This window comes from Martes martes, assembly GCF_963455335.1.
Source record: "Martes martes genome assembly, chromosome: 1".
Taxonomy (NCBI): domain Eukaryota; kingdom Metazoa; phylum Chordata; class Mammalia; order Carnivora; family Mustelidae; genus Martes; species Martes martes.
In genome coordinates, this window is record NC_137888.1 from 124,861,152 (window position 1) to 124,885,445 (window position 24,294).

Here is a 24,294-nt window from a genome sequence, read left to right on the forward strand (position 1 = left end):
TACATATTTTCTAAATGCATTTGTGTCCATCAGGTTAAGGTTTTTCTGTAATTGTGTTAAAATATTTTACATTCATTTAATCTTTACCTTCCTAGCAGTTACTGAGAGAAAAAAATCCACATCAAGATTGTAGATTTATATATTTCTTCTTGATTTCTCCTGGAAGACTTTTCTCTTCCCTCATCTTCTTTTTCATGTCACATGCCTCATTAGGTGCATATAAATATATTTCTTGTAACTAAAATAGTTTACATTTATTTAATGATCCACTTTATCTCTAGCAGTGCTTTTTACTTTTTTTTATTTAAACTTTATTTTTTCAGTGTTCCAGGATTCATTGTTTACGCATCACACCCAGTGCTCCATGCAATACATGCCCTCCTTAATACCCACCACCAGGCTCAACCAATTCCCCACTCCCCTCCCCTCGAAAACCCTCAGTTTGTTTTTCAGAGTCCACAGTCTCTCATGTTTCGTCTCCCCCTCCGATTTCCCCCAACTCCCTTCATCTCTCCCAATGTCCTTTGTGTTATTCCTTATGCTCCACAAGTAAGTGAGACCATGTGATAACTGACTGTCTCTGCTTGACAGAGACAATAATAATCTCCTCCAGTTCCATCCATGTCAATAAAAGAGTTGAGTATTCATCCTTTCTGATGGAGGCATAATACTCCATTGTATATATGGACCATATCTTCTTTATCCATTTGTCTATTGAAGGGCATCTTGGCTCCTTCCAGTTTGGCAACTGTGGCCATTGCTGCTATGAACATTGGGGTGCGGATGGCCCTTCTTTTCACTACATCTGTATCTTTGGGGTAAATACCCAGTAATACAATTGCAGGGTCATAGGGTAGCTCTATTTTTAATTTTTTGAGGAATCTCCACACTATTCTCCAAAGTGGCTGCACCAACTTGCATTCCTACCAACAGTGTAAGAGGGTTCCCCTTTCTCCACATCCTCTCCAACACTTGTTTCCTGTCCTGTTGATTTGGACCATTCTAACTGGTATAAAGTGGTATCAGTGTGGTTTTGATTTGAATCTCACTGATGGCTAATGATGATGAACATTTTTTCATGTGTCTGTTAGCCATTTGTATGTTTTCTTTGGAGGAGTGTCTGTTCATGTCTTCTGTCCATTTTTTGACGTGATTATCTGTTTTTTGAGTGTTAAGTTTGAGGAGTTCTTTATTGATCTTGGATATCAGCCCTTTGTCTATAGTGTCATTTGCGAATATCTTCTCCCGTTCCGTGAGTTGCCTCTTTGTTTTGTTGACTGTTTCCTTTGCTGTGCAGAAACTTTTGATCTTGATCAAGTCCCAAAAGTTCATTTTTGCTTTTATTTCCTTTGCCTTTGGAGATATGTTTTGAAAGAAGTTGCTGTGGCTGATGTTGAAGAGATTACTGGCTATGTTACTGGATTTTGATAGATTCCTGCCTCACATTGAGGTCTTTTATCCATTTCGAGTTTATCTTTGTGTATGGTGTAAGAGAGTGGTCAGGCTTCATTCTTCTATACATAGCTGTCCAGTTTTCCCAGTACCATTTATTGAAGAGATATTCTTGTTTCCACTGGATAGTTTTTCCTGCTTTGTCGAAGATTATTTGACCATAGAGTTGAGGGTCCATATCTGGACTCTGTTCTGTTCCACTGGTCTATGTGTCTGTTTCTGTGCCAGTACCATGCTGTCTTGGTGATCATAGCTTTGTAATAAAGCTTGAAATCAGGCAACGTGATGCCCCCAGTTTTGTTCTTCTTTTTCAACATTTCCTTAGTGATTCGAGGTCTTTTCTGGTTCCGTACGAATTTTAGGATTGTTTTCTCCAGCATTTTGAAAAATGCCGGTGGAGTTTTGATCAGGATGGCATTGAAAGTATAGATTGCTCTAGCCAGTATAGGCATTTTAACAACGTTTATTCTTCCAACCCATGAGCATGGACTGCTTTTCCATCTTTTTATGTCTTCTTCAATTTCTTTCATGAGTGTTCTGTAGTTCTTCAAGTACAGATCCTTTACCTCTTTGGTTAGGATTATTCCCAGTTATCTTATGGTTCTTGGTGGTATAGTAAATGGAATCGATTCTCTAATTTCTCTTTCTATATTTTCATTGTTAGTGTATAAGAAAGCAACTGATTTCTGTTTTGTATCCTGCCACATTACTGAATTGCTGTATGAGTTCTAGTAATTAGGGGGTGGAACCTTTTGGGTTTTCCATTTGAAGTATCATGTCTTCTGGCAGTGCTTTTTCTCTAAAAAAAATTTTTTTTACTTGAATTTAATGAAGCTCCTTCTGTGTTTTTGTGGCCTAACTTTTTCTCTTTTCTTTTCATTGTTTTTGAATCCTTGGCTCTTATTGCCTTTTGTAAACAACGTATGGACAGTATTTTTTCATTCAGTTGGAAAACTATTTTAATCGTATCACTTAATCTTTTTCACAATTAATGTAAACATTTGATGTTTGAATTTATATTGACCTAATGTTTGTTGTTTGTCCTGACTGCTCAGTATGTTTTCTTTTTTTTCCTTCTTGCCTTTAGATTCTTTGAATTCAAAAGAATTCATTTTCTCCCCTCTACTTATTTGGACATTTTTGTACTTTTTACATGCATTTAATGGTTACCCTAAGGATTGTAAAAGTCATACTTAATATAGCACAATCCAAAGGTAGTTACCACCTCCATCCTTTTCCCAGACAGGACAAGGATCTAGAACTGTAAATCCATTTACTCCCTTCCTTTTGTTGTGATTCAAGTCTATTTCATTTTCCTGTAGTCATTATTATTTCAAATAATTAAATTATTATTGTTTTAGCTTTACCTATTAACACGCTACTTTATTTTTTTGTTTGTTTGTTTGTTTGTTTGTTTTTATTTGTGTGTGTGTTTTTTAACATGTCATATATATCTGAGGTGACTTCTGCCTAAAGTGCAGCACTTAGAAATTCCAGTGAGGTTCTGTTGGTGATTTTGTAGACTCTGTTGGACTTTGTCTGCAGATTTGTTTAACTTGTCTTTATTTTTTAAAATATATTTCTATGAGTATATTGTATAATATTGGCAGTTTTTTACGTTTAGCACGTTGAAGACATTTCACTGTCTTCTGGCTTGTATTGTTGTTGAGAACTGGGAATAATAATTTTCTTCTCTTTCAATACTAGTTTTCCCAACGTTTAAGGTTTCTCTTTGTTTCTGGTATTCTCTAGTCTGTCTATATTATGTTCTATAGAACGTATTTCTTTAGATTGGTGTTTTCATCAGTTACCCTTCTAAAATATTGTTCTTCTCATTTTATTTCTCTTCTGTTTCAGTAACTTTGTTTAAATCTTGAATATTGTCTTCTGTATACCTATTTGTATTTTTTAACTTCTGTGCTGCTTTTTGTACAATATATCCCCTATCTTCATTTACTTACTTTTTTTCATCTGTGGCAGTCTATTTCAGTTACTGTTTTGGTCTTTTCTAGAAATTATAGTTAACATGGGTCTCTCTCTCTTTAAAGATTATTTATTTGAGAGAAAGGGGGAGAGAGAGAAAGAAAGAAAGAAAGAAAGAGCACAAACAGGGGAGAAGGAGCAGAGGGAGAGGGAGAAGCAGACTCCCAGTTAAGCAGGGAGCCAGATGCAGGGTTCCATCCCAGGATCCAGAGATCAAGACCTGAGCTGAAGGCACACACTTAACTTGACTGAGGACTGAGCCACCCAGACACCCCATGTGGCTCTCTTTTACAGAAAAAGAAGTCCATGGAATTGTTCCCTATCGATATTCATTCAGTTTTGTATTTTCCTTTTTTAACATGGAGAATTTTTTTTCACAATCTATATCTAATACTTTAAGTCTTCGTGAGTTTATTTCTGGGGTCTTTCTTTTGCTTGTTCATGTCACCTTTCTTGTTGATAGTTTAGTTACTTTTTATTCCAAACTCCACATTTCCTCTCAAGTTTATTTGAAGCCTAGGATAAAAGTATTTTTCCTATAGAGAAGATTTAAGATTTGCTTGACAGGTGCCCAACAGCACTTCCAGTTGGGGACTGTTTCCAACTAAGTTCCATCTGAAGTTTTCTGTATCAGATTTTAGGATATTTGTGAGAGCATTAGTGTTTGATTACTACCTCTCAGATATCTGTCTTCTTCTACACAGTATTAAAAAAGCTTTCTTTATAGACCACAGAATATGAGGTATTGGATTTACTGCTGGTTTAATCTTAATTTACAGATGAAATCCTTTAAGCCCCCACTTCTGAAAGAGTTGTTCTTTTAGACCCTTTACCTACGAAGTCCCAGCTTGTGCATTGTATTTTAGTCCCAGTTAATACTATCAGAGAAGTGATTTTAGTGCTCTTTATGTATTTTGATTTCTGCTTTTAGTTTGTTTTTACCCTACTAATTCCCACTACTTCATAAGGTTTCAGATGCTTTTCAAAGTATTTTTTGTATTTTCATTAGCATTTCAAGAAGAGGGTTTATATAAAAATATTGTTTATAATACTACCCTAATCAAAAGTTTTTTTTTTTTTTTAAGATTTTATTTATTTATTTAAGAGAGAATGAGTGAGAGAGAGCCTGAGAGAGGAGAAGGTCAGAGGGAGAAGCAGACTCCCCAAGGAGCTGGGAGCCCGATGCGGGATTCGATCCTGGAAGTCCGGGATCATGACCTGAGCCAAAGGCAGTCGCTCAACCAACTGAGCCACCCAGGCGCCCTCTAATCAAAAGTTTTATATACCAATTTAAAGTGATTTCTTCCCTTGTGTAACTCTGTGTGTGTGTGTGTGTGTGTGTGTGTGTAAATGTAATTCATAATTATGAAACTTCCACACTTAGGACATATTTTGCATATTTATGTTTTATATTGTTATAAGATAATTTCTACATTCATGGATTTCTAATCTCTTGGGATTAAAGTCTCAATTTCTCATTATTCTTATGTTTTTAGAAGAGCTTTCAAATGTAGAGACATACAGCTACTATTTTAAGGAAGAGTGCAGTGAAAACCATGGATAATCCTGATGGGCTCATCATTTAGGAAAAACTGTTGGATGTGTGGAGTGTAAGATAAAAATTATTAAAATAAGAGAATGGAACATGAAATATTTTGGTATATTTTATCTTCCTTTTTCTAGGTCTAGTGGATTTCTGAGGAGTTTTGTGTGTGTGTTTGTGTGTATGTGTATATATAAAATTTATGTACCCTAAATTATTCTTTAAAAATAATATAATAATCACGTAAATATAGTCAACTGTTTCTTTTTTTTCTTTTTTAAAGATTTTATTCATTTAACAGACAGTGATCGCAAGTAGAGTGAGGGGAAGCAAGCTCCCCGCTGAGCAGAGAGCCCGATGCAGGGCTCGAGCCCATGACCCTGGGATCATGACCTGAGCTGAAGGCAGAGGCCTTAACCCACTGAGCCACCCAGGCATCCCTGATTTTTTTTTTTCTATGAAGGTACAAAGGCAATTAAATAGAGAAATAATCATCTTTTCAACAAATCATACATGAACAATTGGATATCAATGTGGAAAAAATGAACTTAAGCACAGATCTTACCCCTTTGCACAAAACTTAACTCACGTAAAATGTAAAATTCTTAATTTCTAAAATAAAACGTAAAGTCTATATGACCGTAAGTTTAGTGATGAGGTTTTTATTTTTATTTTTATTTTTTTTAAGATTTTATTTATTTATTTGACACAGAGAGAGAGATCACAAGTAGGCAGAGAGGCAGGCAGAGAGAGAGGGGGAAGCAGGCTCCCTGCTGAGCAGAGAGCCTAATGTGGGGCTAGATCCCAGGACCTGGAGACCATGACCTGAGCCGAAGGCAGAGGCTTAACCCATTGAGCCACCCAGTCTCCCCGGTTTTGAGGTTTTTTAAAGTTGTAACAGCCAAGAGCACGATCCATGAAAGAAGCACTTGAGAAGTTGGACCTTACTGAAATTAAAGTTTTTTATGCTCTGCAAAAGATATTGTTAAGAAAATTAGAAGAAAAGTCACAGACTGGGAAAATATGTTTCCTAGACACATGTATGATAAAGGACTTATATTCAGAATATACAAAGAGCTCTAAAAACTGAATGATAAGAAAATAAATACCTCAATAAAAAAGTGGGCAAAGACCTGAACAGATATTTCAGCAGCAAGGTATACAGATGACATATAGACATGTGAAATACAGATGGCATATAGACATGATTTGTCGTAAGGGAAGTGCAAATTAAAACAATAAAAAGATATTACTACACAGCAGTTAGAATGGCTAAAATACAAAAAACTGGCAATACCATTCACTGTCAAGGATGTGAAGCTATAGGAAATCATGATTGGTGGAAATGCAAAATGTTATAGCCACTTTAGAAGACAGTCTGACAGTTTCTTACAAAAATAAACATAGCCTTACTGTAAAATACAACAAAAATCAATAATTTACTAATTGACTTTAAATATGTCCACACAAAAATCTGCATGTATTTATAGTAATTATATTCATTAGTTATCCAAAACTGGAAGCAATCTAGATGCCCTCCAGAAGATGAAATGGATAAACTGCTACATCCATACAGTGGAATACTATTGGTGATAGGAAGGAATGAGCACTCATGCCATGCAAAAAGCATAGATGAATCTCAGTAGGTATTGTGGAGTGAAAGAAGTCAGTCTGATAAGGCTACATACTGTAATTCCAGTTTATGTCACTTTCTGGAAAAGGGTAAATTGTACAGATGTTAAACATACCAGTGTTTGCCAGGGTTTTAGGGAGGAAGGAGGGTTGAATCACAGGGCATTAGGGTGGTGAAACTCTTCTGTAAGATTATCCAGCTGTAATGCTGGATATGTGATACTATGAGCTTCCCAAACCCATAGAACTTCTAGCACTTAGAATGAACATTGATGTTTGCAAATTAAAAATAAAAAAATCTCTAATGAGGTCATTCTGGGATGAATTCAGACTGTAACAAAAGAATCAAACTGTATTACAAATACATGAAAGAAACTTGATGAAGAGGTTTGGGGAAAAGTGCTGTCCTAAATAACTGAAGAGTGGAAACTCTAAAACTAAAGGCAAAAGGAACTGTATAAAAAGCATGGTACTCTAAGTAGTTATTTTCCACTGGGGTATGGGCTGCCAATTCTGAAGTCATGTTATACACATATACCAGAATTGAAAATTTTGGTAAATAGGTGGTTGATGGTGAGAACCAGAGTTTTCACTGTAGGAAATTATGGAGAAAAGCAAGGGGAGGACTCTAGAATATTCCATGTGGTAATACAGTTAAAAGATACACGTATAACTTATTTATAGCTTAATATAGATACATATGGCTACATATAAAAATAGCTATGTTTGTATACACACATATATATTTCCCATTCTTTAAGCTGAGAGGGCCTAAAAGAAATTATATTCCACCAGCAGTAATACACTTAACACATAGATCTTGGTTTCTGATTCCATTCTCTAATAAGGAACTATTCTTTACTGTCACCATTTAGTTTTTCTCTTCAGTTCTCTAAGACTGAAAATCTTTGGCTGATATTTTTCCTCTAATGTGTAGTTTTTACCTTTTGGAGTTCTCAAAGTCCTTTAATAATAGCCTGAAAATTTGGGTCTTCACAGAAGTGCATAGACCTAAATTTTCATACAGTTTCAAAAGGTCCATAGATATTTAAGAATCTATATGCCACAGATTAAGAAGCCCTGCTCCTCTTGAATCATGTTAGTAGTAGTTCCTGAGGTAGCAGATGGATGTTTTAAAAAGTAAATTTATTTTTTCTGTTTGACCTTTCCTTTAATTCTTGTCTTTGTGTACTGAAGATGAGATTATTTTAATAGTTTTTGAAGATTTGGTGAAAGTGGTCTGAAAAATTAAAGCCCTAGGACAATGCTTGCTTTTGGCCCTGGGCTATACTAGCATGGTTCAACCAAGCTCTAAATTTGAAAAATTTTTTTTAAAGATTTTATTTATTTGAAAGACAGAGATAACAAGTAGCCAGAGAGGCAGGCAGAGAGGAAGGGAAGCAGGCTTCCTGCTGAGCGGAGTCCAGTGCGGAACCCAATCCCCGGACCCTGGGATCATGACCTGAGCCGAAGGCAGAGGCTTTAACCTACTGAGCCACCCAGTCACACCTTGAAATTCTAATATATAGTAAATTTATCTGTTCTTGAAATGAATGAAATGTACCTTATGCTGTCTTGAAAGCCTAGTCAGTTGGTACTCCCATATCATGTGCCAAAATGTGAGTTTTCTTTTTTGAACAGTTAGTTTGATATTTCACCTATCTTTTGTTTTTACAGAGGAAGAAGTATATAAGCTTTTTACAAGAGATGTTACCAAGTGCAGTTTGCCATTTAGAGACAGACTCATCACTGGAGATATAATCACAACAATTTCTTTTTTTTATTCGTGCAGGGTATCTGTGGAGGCGTATACAACAATTTCAGTATTTTTTTTAAAGTAGGCTCCACACCCATTGTGGAGCCCAGCATGGGCCTTGAACTCATAACCCTGAGATCAAGACCTGAGATCAAGAATCAGATAACCAATTGAGCCATCCAGGTGCCCCAAACAATTTCTATTTTAATATATTCTGAATGATCTGTTTCCCAACATGTATGTTTACAATAACCTATGGGGTAATTTTTTTTCCATTTGTGTGCATACTACCTAGATAGACAGCATGTATCAAAAGATATTTGTAATTAAGCTTAAAATGCTCATTAAAAAGCAACCAAAGTATCTGTCTCTTTCTCTTCCCTTCCATCATCCTTCTCCTCGAATCTTGAGAAAGACTTTTATATGCATGTAGTCACTGAATCTTAGGTAACTGCTAAGTTCTGTTTTCTGGTATGTAATGTTTCTTTAGTAAATACTTCTCAATTTGAGTAGCCTCAGCATTTCTTCTCCTTTTCTGTCTTAGACTTTCTCTAGTAATTTATCCATATTTATTTTCAGTTTTTCTCCACTTTATTTTGATATAAAACCCGCTGTCTAGTACTTAAAGTAAAAATGAAACAGAAAATAAGGATACCAAAAATTGTCCTGTTACATGTTTGGATTTCCTCTCATTCATCACCAGATTAGATTTTATTTATAAATTTTATAAATAAATTTTAAAAATATTTATTTATAAATATATTTACAGACATTATAATCCACTCTTTAAAAGAAAATCCTTAAAATAGAAAGTTGTTCTCTGTATGGAACAGCTAGTCAGGAACCTCTGAGGAAGGTTCTCTGCTAAGTGCTCTTGGGCAATGTTAGTATATTTCACCTATAATGAAGCTCACTAATTTTGAAGGTGACAGAATGTTACTGTGTCATAGAAGGTATAAACCCAAAAGGGCCTTCTGTTATATTTGGATAAATTGATTTGTCACTAAGTAAAGTCTTGTATGCTTTCAGTTTTCTCTTCTTTCTGCTTCTGTATCTAGTTGAAAGGATACAGAGAAGGCTAGAGTTCTTGCTTTGGCATTAAAAAATGAGGAGGATGAGGTGAGACAGTTCTCTAAACCATGTGGTTCATGTAAAATGGGGTTAAGAGTTCATGGGTTCCTGCTTCTTTGACAGTGACTTTTTTATCACCTTAACTCATCTCTCTGGTGGGTTTTAGTCGTTTTTGACAGAGATGTTTAGTGTTTATGTGATTGTTTCCACTCTGGAAGTGGAGGCTTTGATCTGGTTGATGGGAAAACTGCTGGAATTACTTTGCCTGGTTCTGGAATAAAAGATTACTGGTCTTTTCTTCAGATGGCATTAACCTGGCAACATGTGCAGTTAGGAATCTGGCTTTCAGTAGAGCTCAACTAAGAAACTAGAGATTTTAGCTTCCCTCTAAAATGGGCAGGCTAATCTACTAAAAAAATGAATGCTCAAAATAGGTGAGCATCTTACCTGCTGCAAGTATAATATGTTACCTTATTTTGTTCTCATATCCTTAGTCAGTCGTTTAACAAACATTTTTTTCAGTGCCTCCTATGTACTAAGCACTATTCCAAGCACTACAAATTACGGCATTGAACAAAAAAAAAGATTTCTAGGGGTGCCTGGGTGGTTCAATGGGTTAAAGCCTCTGCCTTAGGCTCCGGTCATGATCCCAGAGTCCTGGGATTGAGCCCCACATCAGGCTCACTGCTCAGCAGGGAGCCTGCTTCCTCCTCTCTCTCTCTCTGCCTGCCTCTCTGCCTACTTGTGATCTCTGTCAAATAAATAGATAAAATCTTTTAAAAAAAAATTCCTACACTGAAGTGTGGTATTCTCACCATTTTAATAGAAATCTGGATTTCATAGAGAACAATTGATTTTTTTTTCAGTGTCATATAGCTTGGTAACTCGTGGAACTGAGATTTAAATCCTACTATGTCTGATGCCAAAGATTTTAAACCACCTAGAATGACTTCTTGAGGGTTTTGTTAAATGTTGTGGTTACTATAACCACGATTACAGTTTCTTTTCATTGTTGTCCATAACACTAATTATGCCAGGGGTATGTTCTCCAGCCCTATTTTCAACTCCATTTTTTTGTATTCTATAATAGCTGGGAAGAGAAACATAAAATTTTCCATTTCGGGTAAGCTTATGTCAACCATTCTTAGCTTACCCTCCAATGAGTGCATATTGGTGGTGACTACACAAATGCTTGATAGAGTTTAATAGCAGTCTGTCTTTCAGTTTAGTTTTTAACATTTTATTTTTTATTTGAAATGTATTAATTCCTTATTTTGAGTAATATATTCATATAGTTCAAATTTCAAGAAATGCAAAGGGTATGCAATATAATATCTCCATTATATCCCTAAACCTCAACCACATATTTCTCTTTCCCTGAGATAACCAATTTTGCTAGATATTTGTGTATCTTTCCAGAATATCTTAAAGCATATCCTTTTGTCATGTATGAATATGTTGCAGATCTTTCCATATCCAACACGGATCTGTCTATTGTTTTAGACAGCTCCAGGATCCCATTGATTATAGTCAGTTAAGAGTAGTGGTTAGTCATGGACCCTCTAGCCAGACTATGCATATAGACCACAAATCTATTGGGAAACCCCTTTTACAAGTTGCTAGGTGCCTCAATTTCTCTTCTGTAAAATGAGAGAAAAATTGTATATTCTTCATAGGTATTGTTGTGAAGATTAAATATGTTAACTTCCAGGGCTTATTTCTTAGAACAGTGCCTGGCAGATAATGAGCATCCCTGTGTTAGTTGCTACCACCATTATTATTATCATCAGCACTTTTAGTTATTAATCAGAATCTTATTTATGGGTATACATATTTTTCCTTTTGCCTTTGCAAACAGTGCTTCAGGGAATAACGTTGTACCTTCATTATTTCATATGTGTGACTTTATGGATGCTTTGCAACAAGTACAATATCAAGGCCAAGGAGTATATGAGTTTGTAATTTCAGTAAACATTTGCCAAATTGCATACCATAGGGATTGTTTAAAGTTATGTTCCTCCAGCAGTTTGACATAATTTGAATGATTGAGAACTTGATGGTTGCTTTCTGATGTTATTGTTTCTGGAATTATTCATAGTTACCAATGACAATTTTGAAAGTTCTTCCTTCAAATTAGAAGTATAATCCTGTCAGGAGGGCCTGCTTAAACAACTTTTTTTTTTTTAAATATAAAATATGTATGTGAGGAATCTCACAGATAGTGTTTCAGAGAGTGGAAGATAATCTTTTTTTCATTCTTGAGATATTTATGTTTCTGTGAATCTGAATTATTTCAGTTCTTTATATTTATTATCCATTGTCAAAGAAAGCTTAAAATAAGAGAGAGAAGACTTAAGATGTCAGACATTTTTTGAGGAACTGGGCTAAATAACAAAGATTAATAAGTAGTAGTCTCTGCTATACTTTTATCTAGTGGGAGAGGTAGATGGGGGCCATATGCAGGTTCAAAAATGTAGAATGGAACAAAGAAAAATGTGTTGGACAGAACTTTGGAAATTACCTGTATTTATTCAGGTAAATGACTAAAAGTAAGTGAAAGAAATCAAAGTAAGTCATCAGAGAATACAGTACAAGGATATAGTGTTAACAGAAACCAGTATAATGAGGAAATGTTTTAAATAGAATAGATAGGGTATTACTAAAGAAAGACTTAGGTGTAACAATCAGCAGATAATAGGTGTGAGGAAGCAGTTGTAGTAGAGTTGTGGGACTGGGCTGAAGAAGAATGAACAGTTAGCTGTAAGTAAATAGGCTAATGTTTTGAATAGTCATTGTGGCAGCAGCAGGATTTTCTTCTTTTAAAAAACCTCTGACAAGCGTCTGTTCATTTTCAAAATTATAGCTTTAAATATCTGATTTTATTTTATTAATAATTGTTACTTATATATGGTAGTCATTTTTAGAGATGCTAAGCATGCAGCTGGTTTTTATTTTGCTTTTAATACTAGTTACTGTTTTGTTGTCTTATACTTTATGATACTAAATAGAGCAAAAACAGTCCTCTGTTTATGAGCTAGTTGCTAGTCGATTGAAATTACAATTAAGACTCCACTGTATATGAAAATTGCTATGTCAGTCATGGAAATAGAATTGAACTTTATTTATACTCATATTTAACAATGACACACGTAACTTTTTAAGTCATTTCTAAACCCCTGTGGAGCTTGAACCTACAATTCTGAGATGAGAGTTGCATGCTCTACATACTGAGTCAGCCAGGCACTCTTTGACATATGTAATTTTTTACTGAACGACTATGATTAGCATTGTCCTTTTTCTTGATTTTTTAAAAATCAATTTTACCAAGATATAGTTTCCAAATGCAAACATTTTAAGTGTACAGATAAATGACTTTTGAGAAATGCATATAGCCATTTAATGTAAATGCTATTCTGTGCAAAACATAAAATATTTCCATCTCTCGAAGAACAACTGATTCTTCTCATGTTTAATAACTTAAAAATCTAATTTTATTTCTTTTGCTTGATTAGTACTTAAAATAATTTTGCTTATCAAGAGTACTGTGAAACAACTCCCGAAATTACATGCTTTTTATATATGGGACTCTATTTCAGGTGGACAAAATGCTTGATAACCCAAGCAAGGTTAAAACAGTTTTGTGTAATTTGAGCAATTTTTATTTATTCATTTATTTTTGAGGAGGGGGTAGGGGCAGAAGGAGAGAGAGTATCCCAAGCAGGCTCTATACTTGGTGAGGAGCTGGATGTGGGGCTTGATCCAAGGACTCTGAGATCATGACTCAAGCCAAAATCTAGAGTTGGACACTCAACTGACTGAGCCACTCAAGTGTTCCTAATTTGAGTGATTTTTTAAAAATTAATTTGTTTAATTATTTTTTTCAGGGGTACAGGTCTATGATTGATCAGTCTTACACAATTCATAGCACTTACCACAACACATACCCTCCCCAGTGTCCATCCCCCAGCCACACCATCCCTCCACCCCTCTCCCTTCCAGCAACCCTCAGTTTGTTTCCTGAGATTAAGAGTCTCTTACCGTTTGTCTCCCTCTCTGGTTTCATCTTGTTTCATTTTCCCCCTCCCTTCCCCTATCCTCTGTCTTACTTCTCAGATTCCTCATACCAGTGAGATCATATGATACTTGTCTCTCTCTGATTAACTTATTTCACTTAGCATAATACCCTTTAGTTCCATCCACATTGTTGCAGATGGGTAAGATTTCATTTCTTTTGATGGCTGCATAGTATTCCATCATATGTGTATACATTCAGGTGCACATGGCCCTTCGGATCACTACATGTGTATCTTTAGGGTAAATACCTAGTAGTCCAGTTACTGAGTCATAGGGTGGCTCTGTTTTTAACTTTTTGAGGAACCTCCATACTGTTTTATTTTGAGTGATTTTTAAAGAATGTTGGACAGAGAGTTACTTTTACTTGAGATAATTCATAATTGGCAATTCAGTGCATTTTTTATTTATTTTTTAAAAAAACTTCTGAAAATAATGGCTGTATTGTAGTGCGTAAGCAAACTGTCTACAATGCTTTTAAATACTGTCTGTGATACTGTTTTTCCCATACAAAAATAAAATCACAATGTAAAAATTTCCCATTGTGTTTAGGAAATTGCCTGTTGGGGAGGAACTCTAAAAATACTTTCCCTTTTCATTCACCTTCCAATCTAGACTCTCATCTCTGTAACTGGGTATAAGTGATACCTGTTGGTGGTACTAAATGAATTCAGCATCCTGAAAATGAACAAGAGAGCTGTACATCAAGTAATTAAAACATGCTTAGAAATGGTTGTGATTAAAAAGATAAGGGAGATACAATTTTTCTCATTTATATTAATAAAAACTAAGTCAAACTAAGTTTGATAGGCCAAATGTGCTACTGCAGTTTTTTATTAGCCCTCTCAATTAAGAGTATACTTGATGACTTTTAGTGACTCTCTGCTGCTTCATATTGTTTACTGTAAGAGTACAGTACACTTCAGAGAATTTTCCCTCTTGTATACCTAAATGTGATTTGAGTTGGAGCTGGTAATTACTGGTGAGGAACCTGTTAAAGGTTATAAAATATTTTCTTACTGATTCATTGAGTCTTATTCTTGTGATTTTTAACTTGGCTATTTTACATATGTACAGTTGAAACTGAACCTCGTGTAATTATTAGACCAGTATTATCTGTAATTCCAGATTGATTTTGAACCTTATTTTGAACCTTATTCAACCTTTGTGAGTGGTTCAAACCTTATTTGAACCTTATTTTACTTAAATTATGTTAATTTTTAATACATTTTTTATATAAACTCTTAACTACTTTTAGAGTGATAATATTTATGTAATCATGTTTGAGATCAAAATTATGTAGCTAATAAAAGTAATACTAAAGAATGGAATGAGAAAGGGGGTTAACTTTTTCTTTCTTTGATGCTTATGTTGAAGTTACCAAGCTATTTTCCATGTTCAAATAAAACAATTTAATCGACAGGTGTCACTAGATTAAGGAACATTTAGTGTTAATTTATAGAAAAACATTCTGTTGATAACAAATATAAGAAAAAGGCATGAAGAGAGATAATATTCACTATACTTGGGTGTTTTTCATACTAAGGTAGTCAGCTGTATGCCTGAATAGCGCCAGTCAATCCTTAGGGCCCTCCCTACAATCTAAACTTATTATTTTATGACTCCATCTTTTCCTTTCCTAACACTCCTCGCAGTTTTTTCCTCATACTTATCTAATTCACACAATATTCAGGTTTTTAAAAAATGTCTGAAGAACTTTGAAGTTCTTAAACAAGGGATTCCTTTAGGTAGGAGTTCGGGGGAAGGAAAAACTCCAAACACTTTGATATAAAATTTTGCAAACATAAATTTTCAAACAGTGGTCAGGTTAAATTTAATGTTTAGGACGGGATAGGAAAAGATTAACTGTAAAATCTGTTGTTCCACAGGTACTGTGAGAATAGAGATGTTTCGAAATATGCAGAATGCAGAAATCATCAGAAAAATGACTGAAGAATTTGATGAGGTATAACATTTCAGTATTTATACAAATTGCCTATTATACTTTAAAAATGGTAAATGTGTTGACTATTTCAAGTTTTATTTTGATTTGGTGTTTAAGAGAAGATACACTTTTTCTTCATTTATATATTAAGCCATGTTACTAATTCTAAAGGTAACGATCTTTGGCAATTTCATTTCATTGCATGGAGGTATCAAATGAGTGGTAAGTGATAAGGATAATAAAATTAGTGGTATGAAGTAGAAGTTGATTCTTGACATTCATTCGTGAAGACCACCTAAATTCCCAAATTTATAAATGCATCTCTAGTAGTTTTATGTTCTGTGGAATCAGTCATGTTAAATGCTTTAAAGAAAAAAGGGTTTGGAGGTCAAATAAGTGTGAGTAGGCTGCATATTATGGCCTGTTTTAGAGATTGTCAAAGCACATTATCTTATTTAAGGTTCTTAGAAATCCTGATAGAAAAATAACCTGCTTATTTTGTTTAATCCAGCATTCCTGAAATTTTGTTATGTGCATCTCTCCCTACTACCCCTTCCCCAACCCCACCCCCATTTTGTTTGTTTGTATAAAACTTAAACTTCTATATGGGACAGTCTACTTGAGAATATTCTGATTTCTACTTAGAATACATGTTTTCTTTGCAGTCTTCACAAATTAATCAGCCTTACACTGATTCTACGTGTTGAAACACTTTCACAATTTTATTTATGTATTCTGTTTATGGTAAACTCATTTTATGTCATGCTTTAGACCACCATTAATTTTAGTTTTAATATTCTGCCTTTTGATTTAAATAAGATTTCTGTCTCTTTTCTGGACTTTTAGCACTAATAACAAAGATTGTTTGTGGGGTTTTTTTGTTTTGTTTTATTAGTATATAATGTATTATTTGTTTCAGGGGTACAGGTCTGTGAATCATCAGTCTTACACAGTTCACAGCACTCACCATAGAACATACCCACCCCAGTGTCCATCACCCAGCAACCCTATCCCTCCCCACCCCCCCAGCAGCCCTCAGTTTGTTTCCTGAGATTAAGAGTCTCTTATGGTTTGTTTCCCTTCTGATCCCATCTTGTTTCATTTTTCCCTCCCTTCCCCTCATGAACCTCCACCCTGCCTCTCAAATTCCTCATATCAGAGAGCTCATATGATAATTGTCTTTCTCTGATTGACTTATTTCAGTTAACATAATACCCTCTAGTTCCGTCCACATCATTGCAAATGGCAAGATTTCATTTTTACAAAAAGATGTGTTTTTTTTTTTTTCCAGGTCCTCTCTTTCAGTGGGGTGGGCTTAGACTTTTCTTTTTTTATTATTAGTAGTAGGAGTATCTATTTAATTGAAAAAAGTACTACAAATACATCGTAAAACAAACACATGTTGTACACTGTGTATCTTTTTCACCAGGTGTTCACCTTTATTCTAATGGCACACACCAAACATTTTCATAAGCATCTTTTTTTTTTTTTTTTAAAGATTTTATTTCTTTATTTGAGAGAGAGAGAGAGAGAGAAAACATGAGCAGGGAGCCTGACATGGGGCTTGATCCCGGGACTCTCGATTATGGCCAAGCTGAAGGCAGAGGCGCCCCTCATGAGCATTTTTACAGAAATATTCTGTCAGTGGCTTTCAGACTATTTAGTCACATTCCATGGGAGGTAGGGGAGACCTTGCATTGTGACCCATGTATATAATGCCATAATTACTTGTTTTCATTTCTGTAATCCACATTCTGAAATTCCAAAGGACTTTTTTCCCCCCAATTTAATGGTGGCACAACTGGCCCAGCTAACCTAAAGCTATTAAAATTTTTATTTATCTCAGTCATTGCAAATATTTACATGTCTTTCTGGTAAAATGTTAATGTTCTTGATGACCGGGGGCTGCCCCAGATTCTCTTGGATTGTGGTGGGATATAAAGTATATGTACTATATTAACTTCTAAAATTAAAAAATTTCTGTATTCTGAAACATTTCTGTGAAATTACTTTTCATTAAAAAAAAGGGTTTTTGTTATAACTTCATGAGTTTCTATGTGGCAAATAGAAGATAATGAAGCCAAATTAAGGGGAAAGTGGTGGGTTTACTCACCAACTACTGTACTAACTACCATGCCAGGCTTGCAATACTGGTGATTGAGATCACAGATTAAAAAGTAGTATGCATCTTGGAACTTCAGGAACTACTAAGAGTTTAGGATGGTAGTTCCCAAACCTTGCTGCATATTAATATCACCTAGGGATATTTAAAAACTAATGTCTGACTCTCTTCCTTATCCCCAGATCTTCTGATTTAATTTGTAAGGCATGTAACCTGGACTTGGGATTTTTTAAAGTTCACCAGGTGACTCCCATGTATGGACAAGGTTGGGAGAAACTTTGAGAGAAAATGAGATTTAAGCTATAAAAACACTTTATATTGGAGAACAGAATGAGAGGAAATACAATTTGGATACACATGAAATTTCAAAACAGGATATCATTGCTTTGTAGTAAGATTCTGAGATAAATAGTAGATGAGGAATTCAGCAAAATGAAGATCATGATGTATCTGAGAAAATAATCCTGTGAATATTGTCAAATATTCAGGTATATTACAATAATAGAAAACTGTTACCAAAAGTGATAATGAGTTAAAATGAAATTGAAATGAAAATTTTTCCAAAGGTATTTATTTCATAATCTTAAATATTCTTCTCCTGATACATGAGAAAACTGATTAAATCAAAAAAGAATGTTTTAAAACCCACCATTTTATGAATAAGTCATGAGGATAAAAGATACAGACAGCATAGGGAATATAGTCAGTGGTATTGTAATAGTGTTACAGGTTTGACACTTGTGGTGAGCATAACATAATGTCTGAACTTGTTGAATCACTGTATTGTACACCTGAAACTAATGTAACCTTGTGTATCAACTGTTCTTCAAATGAAAGAAAAGATTCTAAGGGAAAACATTCCTTTTTTCCTCTTTGACAGAACAACTAACAGTTTTATTATTAGGATACATTCATTTAAAGCAGAATTACATTAATTATTTTCTAAGGCCGTTTTATCTTTAAGCATTTTAGCAAAAAACTGCATTTACATGCTTACCTATTGTTGAATATATAGTATCTTAATTGTTTTTGTTTCTTCAGAATACTGTGTGGGTCTTTTAGTCCCCAGGAGTGGAGGGAGGTTAGTTTTGGTAAATTGTATTTTGTGGTAAAATTCAGAAAGATGTGATGACAGGATCCATTGGATCCCAAGAGTCTTGAACAATGTCTGGTTTATAGGGAATAGCCAGTAGATATATTTAGTTCCTGCCGGAGCCAGCCCCTGGTACCTAAAGCAAAACGTAATGGTATCTCTTCCCCAGGTTATTAGAGTCACATCTCCAAATGTAAACTCTTAAGTATGTTTTCCAAAGGTCAGTTTGAATAGTTTTCATATCATATATTGAAATGTGACATCTATGAAGGGAAACTTTGCAGCCCAGTACATATAATGTATTCACTTAGTGCCTTTTTAATTCTTGTCTATATTATTTTGTATTGCTCACAACTACAGAGTTTTATACATTGTGCTCTTCTGTATGTGCTTCTATGAATTTGTTTATTTATACTTAAGTATAGAACTTCTCATTTGTTTATCCATTTGAGCATTTATTAATCATAGGATAAAATTTTAAGAAAAGTAAAATAGTTAAATATTATACAAACTGAGAAAATATGAAGAAAATGCAAAAAATATGGTAGAAGAAAACTCAAATTATCTCCAGTCCCAAATTAAACTTTAAATTTATAGTCTATCAATAAGACATTTTTTAGCCTGTTGTCTTCATAGTGAATACCTATGATAAAGCTAAAAAATTACTCTCTGCTTTTCTTCTCCCCCATGCTCCTTCTCAGAAGGCAGGAGTTCTTATGTGGAGAGTGCTTAAGAAGTAACTGCATGGTGACTGTTTCACACTTTCTTAATTTTAAACTAAGTCTTATTTTCTAAATATGTGATAAATAAAAATAGACAAAAGGCTTTTTTTCCTTCTACCTTTGGTAATCAGACCAAATAATACATAAATCAGATAAATAAATAAATAACCACTTACTATGTTACATTTATGTATTATGTTCTTTATATATTTATTCATATTTATAATACTTGATTACATTTATTATCTGTAGTTTGCAGCATATGTTTATTTACAGCTTAAATGTATACATAACTCGATCAGTTTCTTCTCAGATGTCATTAGATCATCATGGCTTTAACTTAGTGGTCTAAGATGAGCTTGTGCAAGAAGTGTTAGTGCCTCCATATTTATTATTCACTTGTGATTACATACTCAGATTTTTCTTTTTGTTTGTTTTTCCCCAAAATCTTTCTGTTAACATTTAGTGACGAGTTAAAAATAAATATTTTAAAATATATTTAAAACTGTTGCATTGATCATATGCAACTTACAAAGTGAATAAACCAGTGAAGAATGCCATTTTTTAATATCAGCCCCCTTGAGCATGGAGCTCTTCTGATTGTTCTCTTGGGATACCTCAGATCCTCTTTGTGATATAATACAATCTGAAATATGGAACTAGTGAGGGCATACAAACCTTATTCTACATACTAAATATTACTAATAACTTATTTTTTTAATTTAATTAAAAATAAAGAGAAGTTTTAATATTTTTTTGTAGTACACCACTCAGTTGGTGTTGTAAATATTGCTTTGGAAACTTTCACATTGCAGAGGTAAACAGAATATTAAAGAAAGGAAGCAAAGTTGGAAGTGAGAAGTACAAAGGACAAGGGCTTAATCACATAGAAAAACTCATGAAGACTCAAGAAACTGTAATCATTTTGTATTTGTAATGTGAAAAGGTACAAAATAGGAAATAATATTACAGCTGTGTACTTTGCAGTGCAAAATATTAGAGGCAAGGGGAAACATGTTGAAGGATAATAATAAATACTTGTCTTTACTGTGTGCCAGGCTATTGCACATTCTTCACATATATATAATACTCATGACATTTTTGTGAGGTAGGTCTTTTATATTATTATTATCTCCATTTTACAGGTGAGAAAATGGAGACAAAGAGGGTTAAGAAACTTGCTTGAGGTCACACAATTAGTAAATGATAAAGTCAGGAATGAAGCCCAGAACATCTGGCTCCTGAGTTCATACTCATAACCACTACCCTGTTTCCCTCATAAACAATTGCAAGTGTATAATCTGAAGTAGTTTGGAAAGAGTCACTCAGGTAACAGTTGTACTCTCTCCACTTAGACAACTTCAGTCATATAATAAATTTCTGGCTATTTTTATTACCAGATGTCTTACAGCTGACCAAACAAGTTATGGAATTAAATTAGTATCTTTTTGAAAGGACCAGTTAGGGGTGCCTGGGTGGCGCAGTGGGTTGGGGCCTCTGCCTTCAGCTCAGGTCACGATCTCAGGATCGAGCCCCGCATCGGGCTCTCTGCTCCGCGGGGAGCCTGCTTCCTCCTCTCTCTCTCTGCCTGCCTTTCTGACTACTTGTGATCTCTGTCTGTCAAATAAATAAATAAAATCTTTAAAAAAAAAAAAGAAAGGACCAGTTATATTCATTGCTATATATTGAATATTTCTAGAGTTAATCCATTCCATTATATTGTTTAAGACATTTACTCTCATTATGATAAATGCTTAAATGAGATAAGACAACAATAACATTTGTATCTGTGGGCACTGGCTTAAATCCCCATGTGATTTTGATTAGATATGATGAACTACATATTTAAGATGTAATTACACCCTGGTCATTTCAAGATTTTTATTTTTCAGTTTTAAAATATATCTATAGGGCACCCGGGGGGCTCAGTCGTTAGGCGTCTGCCTTCGGCTCAGGTCATGATCCTGGGATCAAGTCCCACATCGGGCTCCCTGCTCAGTGAGGAGCCTCCTTCTCCTACTCCCTCTGCTTGTGTTCCCTCTCTTGCGCTCTCTGTCTCTCTCAAATAAATAAAACACAATAAATAAATAAATAAATAAATAAATAAATAAATTCTATAAAACATGCTTTTATAGTGATATGGAATCACATTTATATTTGCTAATCATTATGAAGACCTTTTAAATTATCTAGCTAAAGCTGGGTATTCTGTATCTTTTATGGATTTTAGGTGTAACTTTTTTATTATAAAGACTGTCAAATGAACTGTTTAGTTGTCTTTTTTTTTTTTAAGATTTTACTTACTTGAGAGAGAGCAAGAGAGCACAAGCAGTGGGAGGAGTAGAGGGAGAGGGAGAAGCAGGCTCCCTGTTTAGCAGCAGGGCTCTATCCCAGGACCCTATGATTATGACCTGGGCGGAAGACAGCAGCTTAACCGACTGGGCTACCCAGGTGTCCTGAACTGTTTAGTTTTTCAAAGGATTATTTGTGTTTATTCAGTAAACATTTATTGGACACTTAATGCTTGTCTAACTTTTAGTTAGGAAGTATATACTTAGAGATTAACAAGGTTATAGCTCTAGAAAATGATTTCGTGTTCTAAATGGGGAAAGAATTTGTGAACTGAGAGCAATAGTACCTTGACAAGTTCAGTAGTTAGGAAACACGAGACCCTATGAGAACCCAAAGGGTGAGGTTAATTATTTGAGATGTGAGAGCTTCACAAATTACTTAGCCCTAAAACTAGTTTTTAAAAATGAATAGAAGTTCATCAGAAAAATCAGGAAGGAGTTTATAGGGAAGATGGAGTTTAAGATGTATAGGAGAAAACATAAAGGTACAAAGCTGGAGAAATTAGACTGGATAATTGATTTAATACAAATAAGCCGTCCCAAAACCATTGTTGTCCTGCTGAGCATACCAGACAGTGTCCTAGATGGATGCTGGAGATACAGAGATAAGATAGGGGGTTGAAAAATATGACACAATTTTTATAGCATTGACTGTGGAATTTTTCTTTCCAAATGTATTTTTAGATTACTTCTTTAATTGATGTACATATGCCAGTTGAATTTCTTGATACTTTAAGGCTGAGGTTTGTCAGAGTTGAAAGAGTTACCTTAGGCTTAATTAGCAGAGGTCTGATAATAAACAGCATTTTCTCTTTAATTGCTTTATGACAGCCAGCCAAAATAATCTATGACATAATTAATCTTTATGACTATTTTAACTTAAAAACAAAAGTTCAAACAATATATTTAATAATAAATTTTATTTAACCCACTCAGAATTTGGTTTTTAAAAATGGATTTTTCAGTGGATCTTTCCAAGAGTAAGGAATATTGTTTTCTTTGTTCCCTTGACACACAGTTCTTATGCATTCTGACTTTTTGAGGGAAAATAAAAATGAAAAACTCTTCAGTCACTGTGATATAGAAATGCATAGATGTGATTTTACATCTTAAGTACTGACTATAATATTTTTAGATAATGGTATTTCAGAATTTGGAATTTCTTTTAATGATTGCAGGAACTTGGTATTCTTAAGGATGTAAATTTGGTAGTTTCAGATACTTTTAATATACTTTTTAATATACTCATTAAAAAATCGTGCCATTTGATAGAACAAAACATGTATGTAATATATATACATATGTATGTAACTCCCCAACTTAAGAACTGAAATACTTGTGTGTTCCTCCACTCTCCCATTCTAATCCTTCTCCTGAGAGGTAATCAATATCTTGAATTTTGTGAACTTTTCTTTTTCTTACTGATAAATTACTTACCACTCTTAATGAAATGTTTGTAAAGATTCATGGATGAGTAGGGACCAGACATTTTATGGTACTCCATAACTTATTGATGCCAATTTAGAGGAGAACATATTTAAAAGGACTGATTGGCAGTCCTGTTGCTGCTTTGACCTCACATATTCTCATTTCTATTTGTGGCTAAGGAAACAAATATTGTCAAAATTTATGATTGATTAAGGAGAAAACTATAGGGATCATTAAGATACCCTTCCCATTATTTCTGACCCATATTGACATTATCATTTTTGTGGTGACTCATTCATTGATGAAGAAATAGTTGAGTGTCTGTTAAACATTCCAAGCATTGAGGACAAAGCACTGAATAAACCAACCAAAAATCCCTTCCCCCATGGGATTTACATTTTAGCTGGGAGAGAAAGCCAATGAATAAAATACATACACAAAATATTGTAGTATGGTAAATGACAATAATGAATAAAGAAAAATAAATTAGAGAAGGGGGGAAGAGATTGGGAGTGGAAGGATGATTTTAAATTGGATGGTCAAGAAAACCTCTCTAAGAATGTGAGCTTAAGTAAACAGTTGAAAGAGATGATGGAGCAGCCATGCGTATATCTAGAAGAAGAGAAAATTTAAACTGCACAAATGACCCTTAGATAGAAATACACCTAGGGTATTAGACAACAAAGAAGCCAATGTGGCTAAAGCACACTGGTTTATATATTGGCCTTTGATTGTTCTGTTGTCAGTAGTTTTTCAAAATATAAAACAGTTCCTCCACATTCTTTTCTTTGCATGACATTAACTTTTAGTTGACAACAACCTAGTTGTCTTATAAAGTATCCCACATTTTTGTTTCTCTTTCTTCCTCATGGTTATCATTTAGCTTGTTCCTAAATCTCCTGTATTTTGTAACTGAAAGTTATGTCTAATGGCTTCATTCTATTACATTTACATATTTTTTGCAAGGAAATTTCATAACTGATGCTGTGTACTTCATATTGTATCACAGTAGATAGTACATAATGGCAGGTTGTCCGTTTATTAGTGATGCTACAATAGATCACTTACAGTGTGATGACCGTTGAACCTTTTTGTAAAAGTAGTTTTCCCTTTGCACGTATCAAA

General features: G+C 34.3%; 1 protein-coding gene across 1 annotated transcript in view; it reads left to right on the forward strand.

The window, feature by feature from the left end:
- STAG1 (STAG1 cohesin complex component) overlaps nucleotides 1-24,294 on the forward strand; it is a 421,265-nt gene that overhangs the window by 221,626 nt on the left and 175,345 nt on the right. The window contains exon 6 of the mRNA XM_080804269.1: nucleotides 15,398-15,474. Coding sequence (XP_080660395.1) covers nucleotides 15,398-15,474 — 77 coding nt within the window. The remainder of the gene's footprint in view (nucleotides 1-15,397; nucleotides 15,475-24,294) is intronic.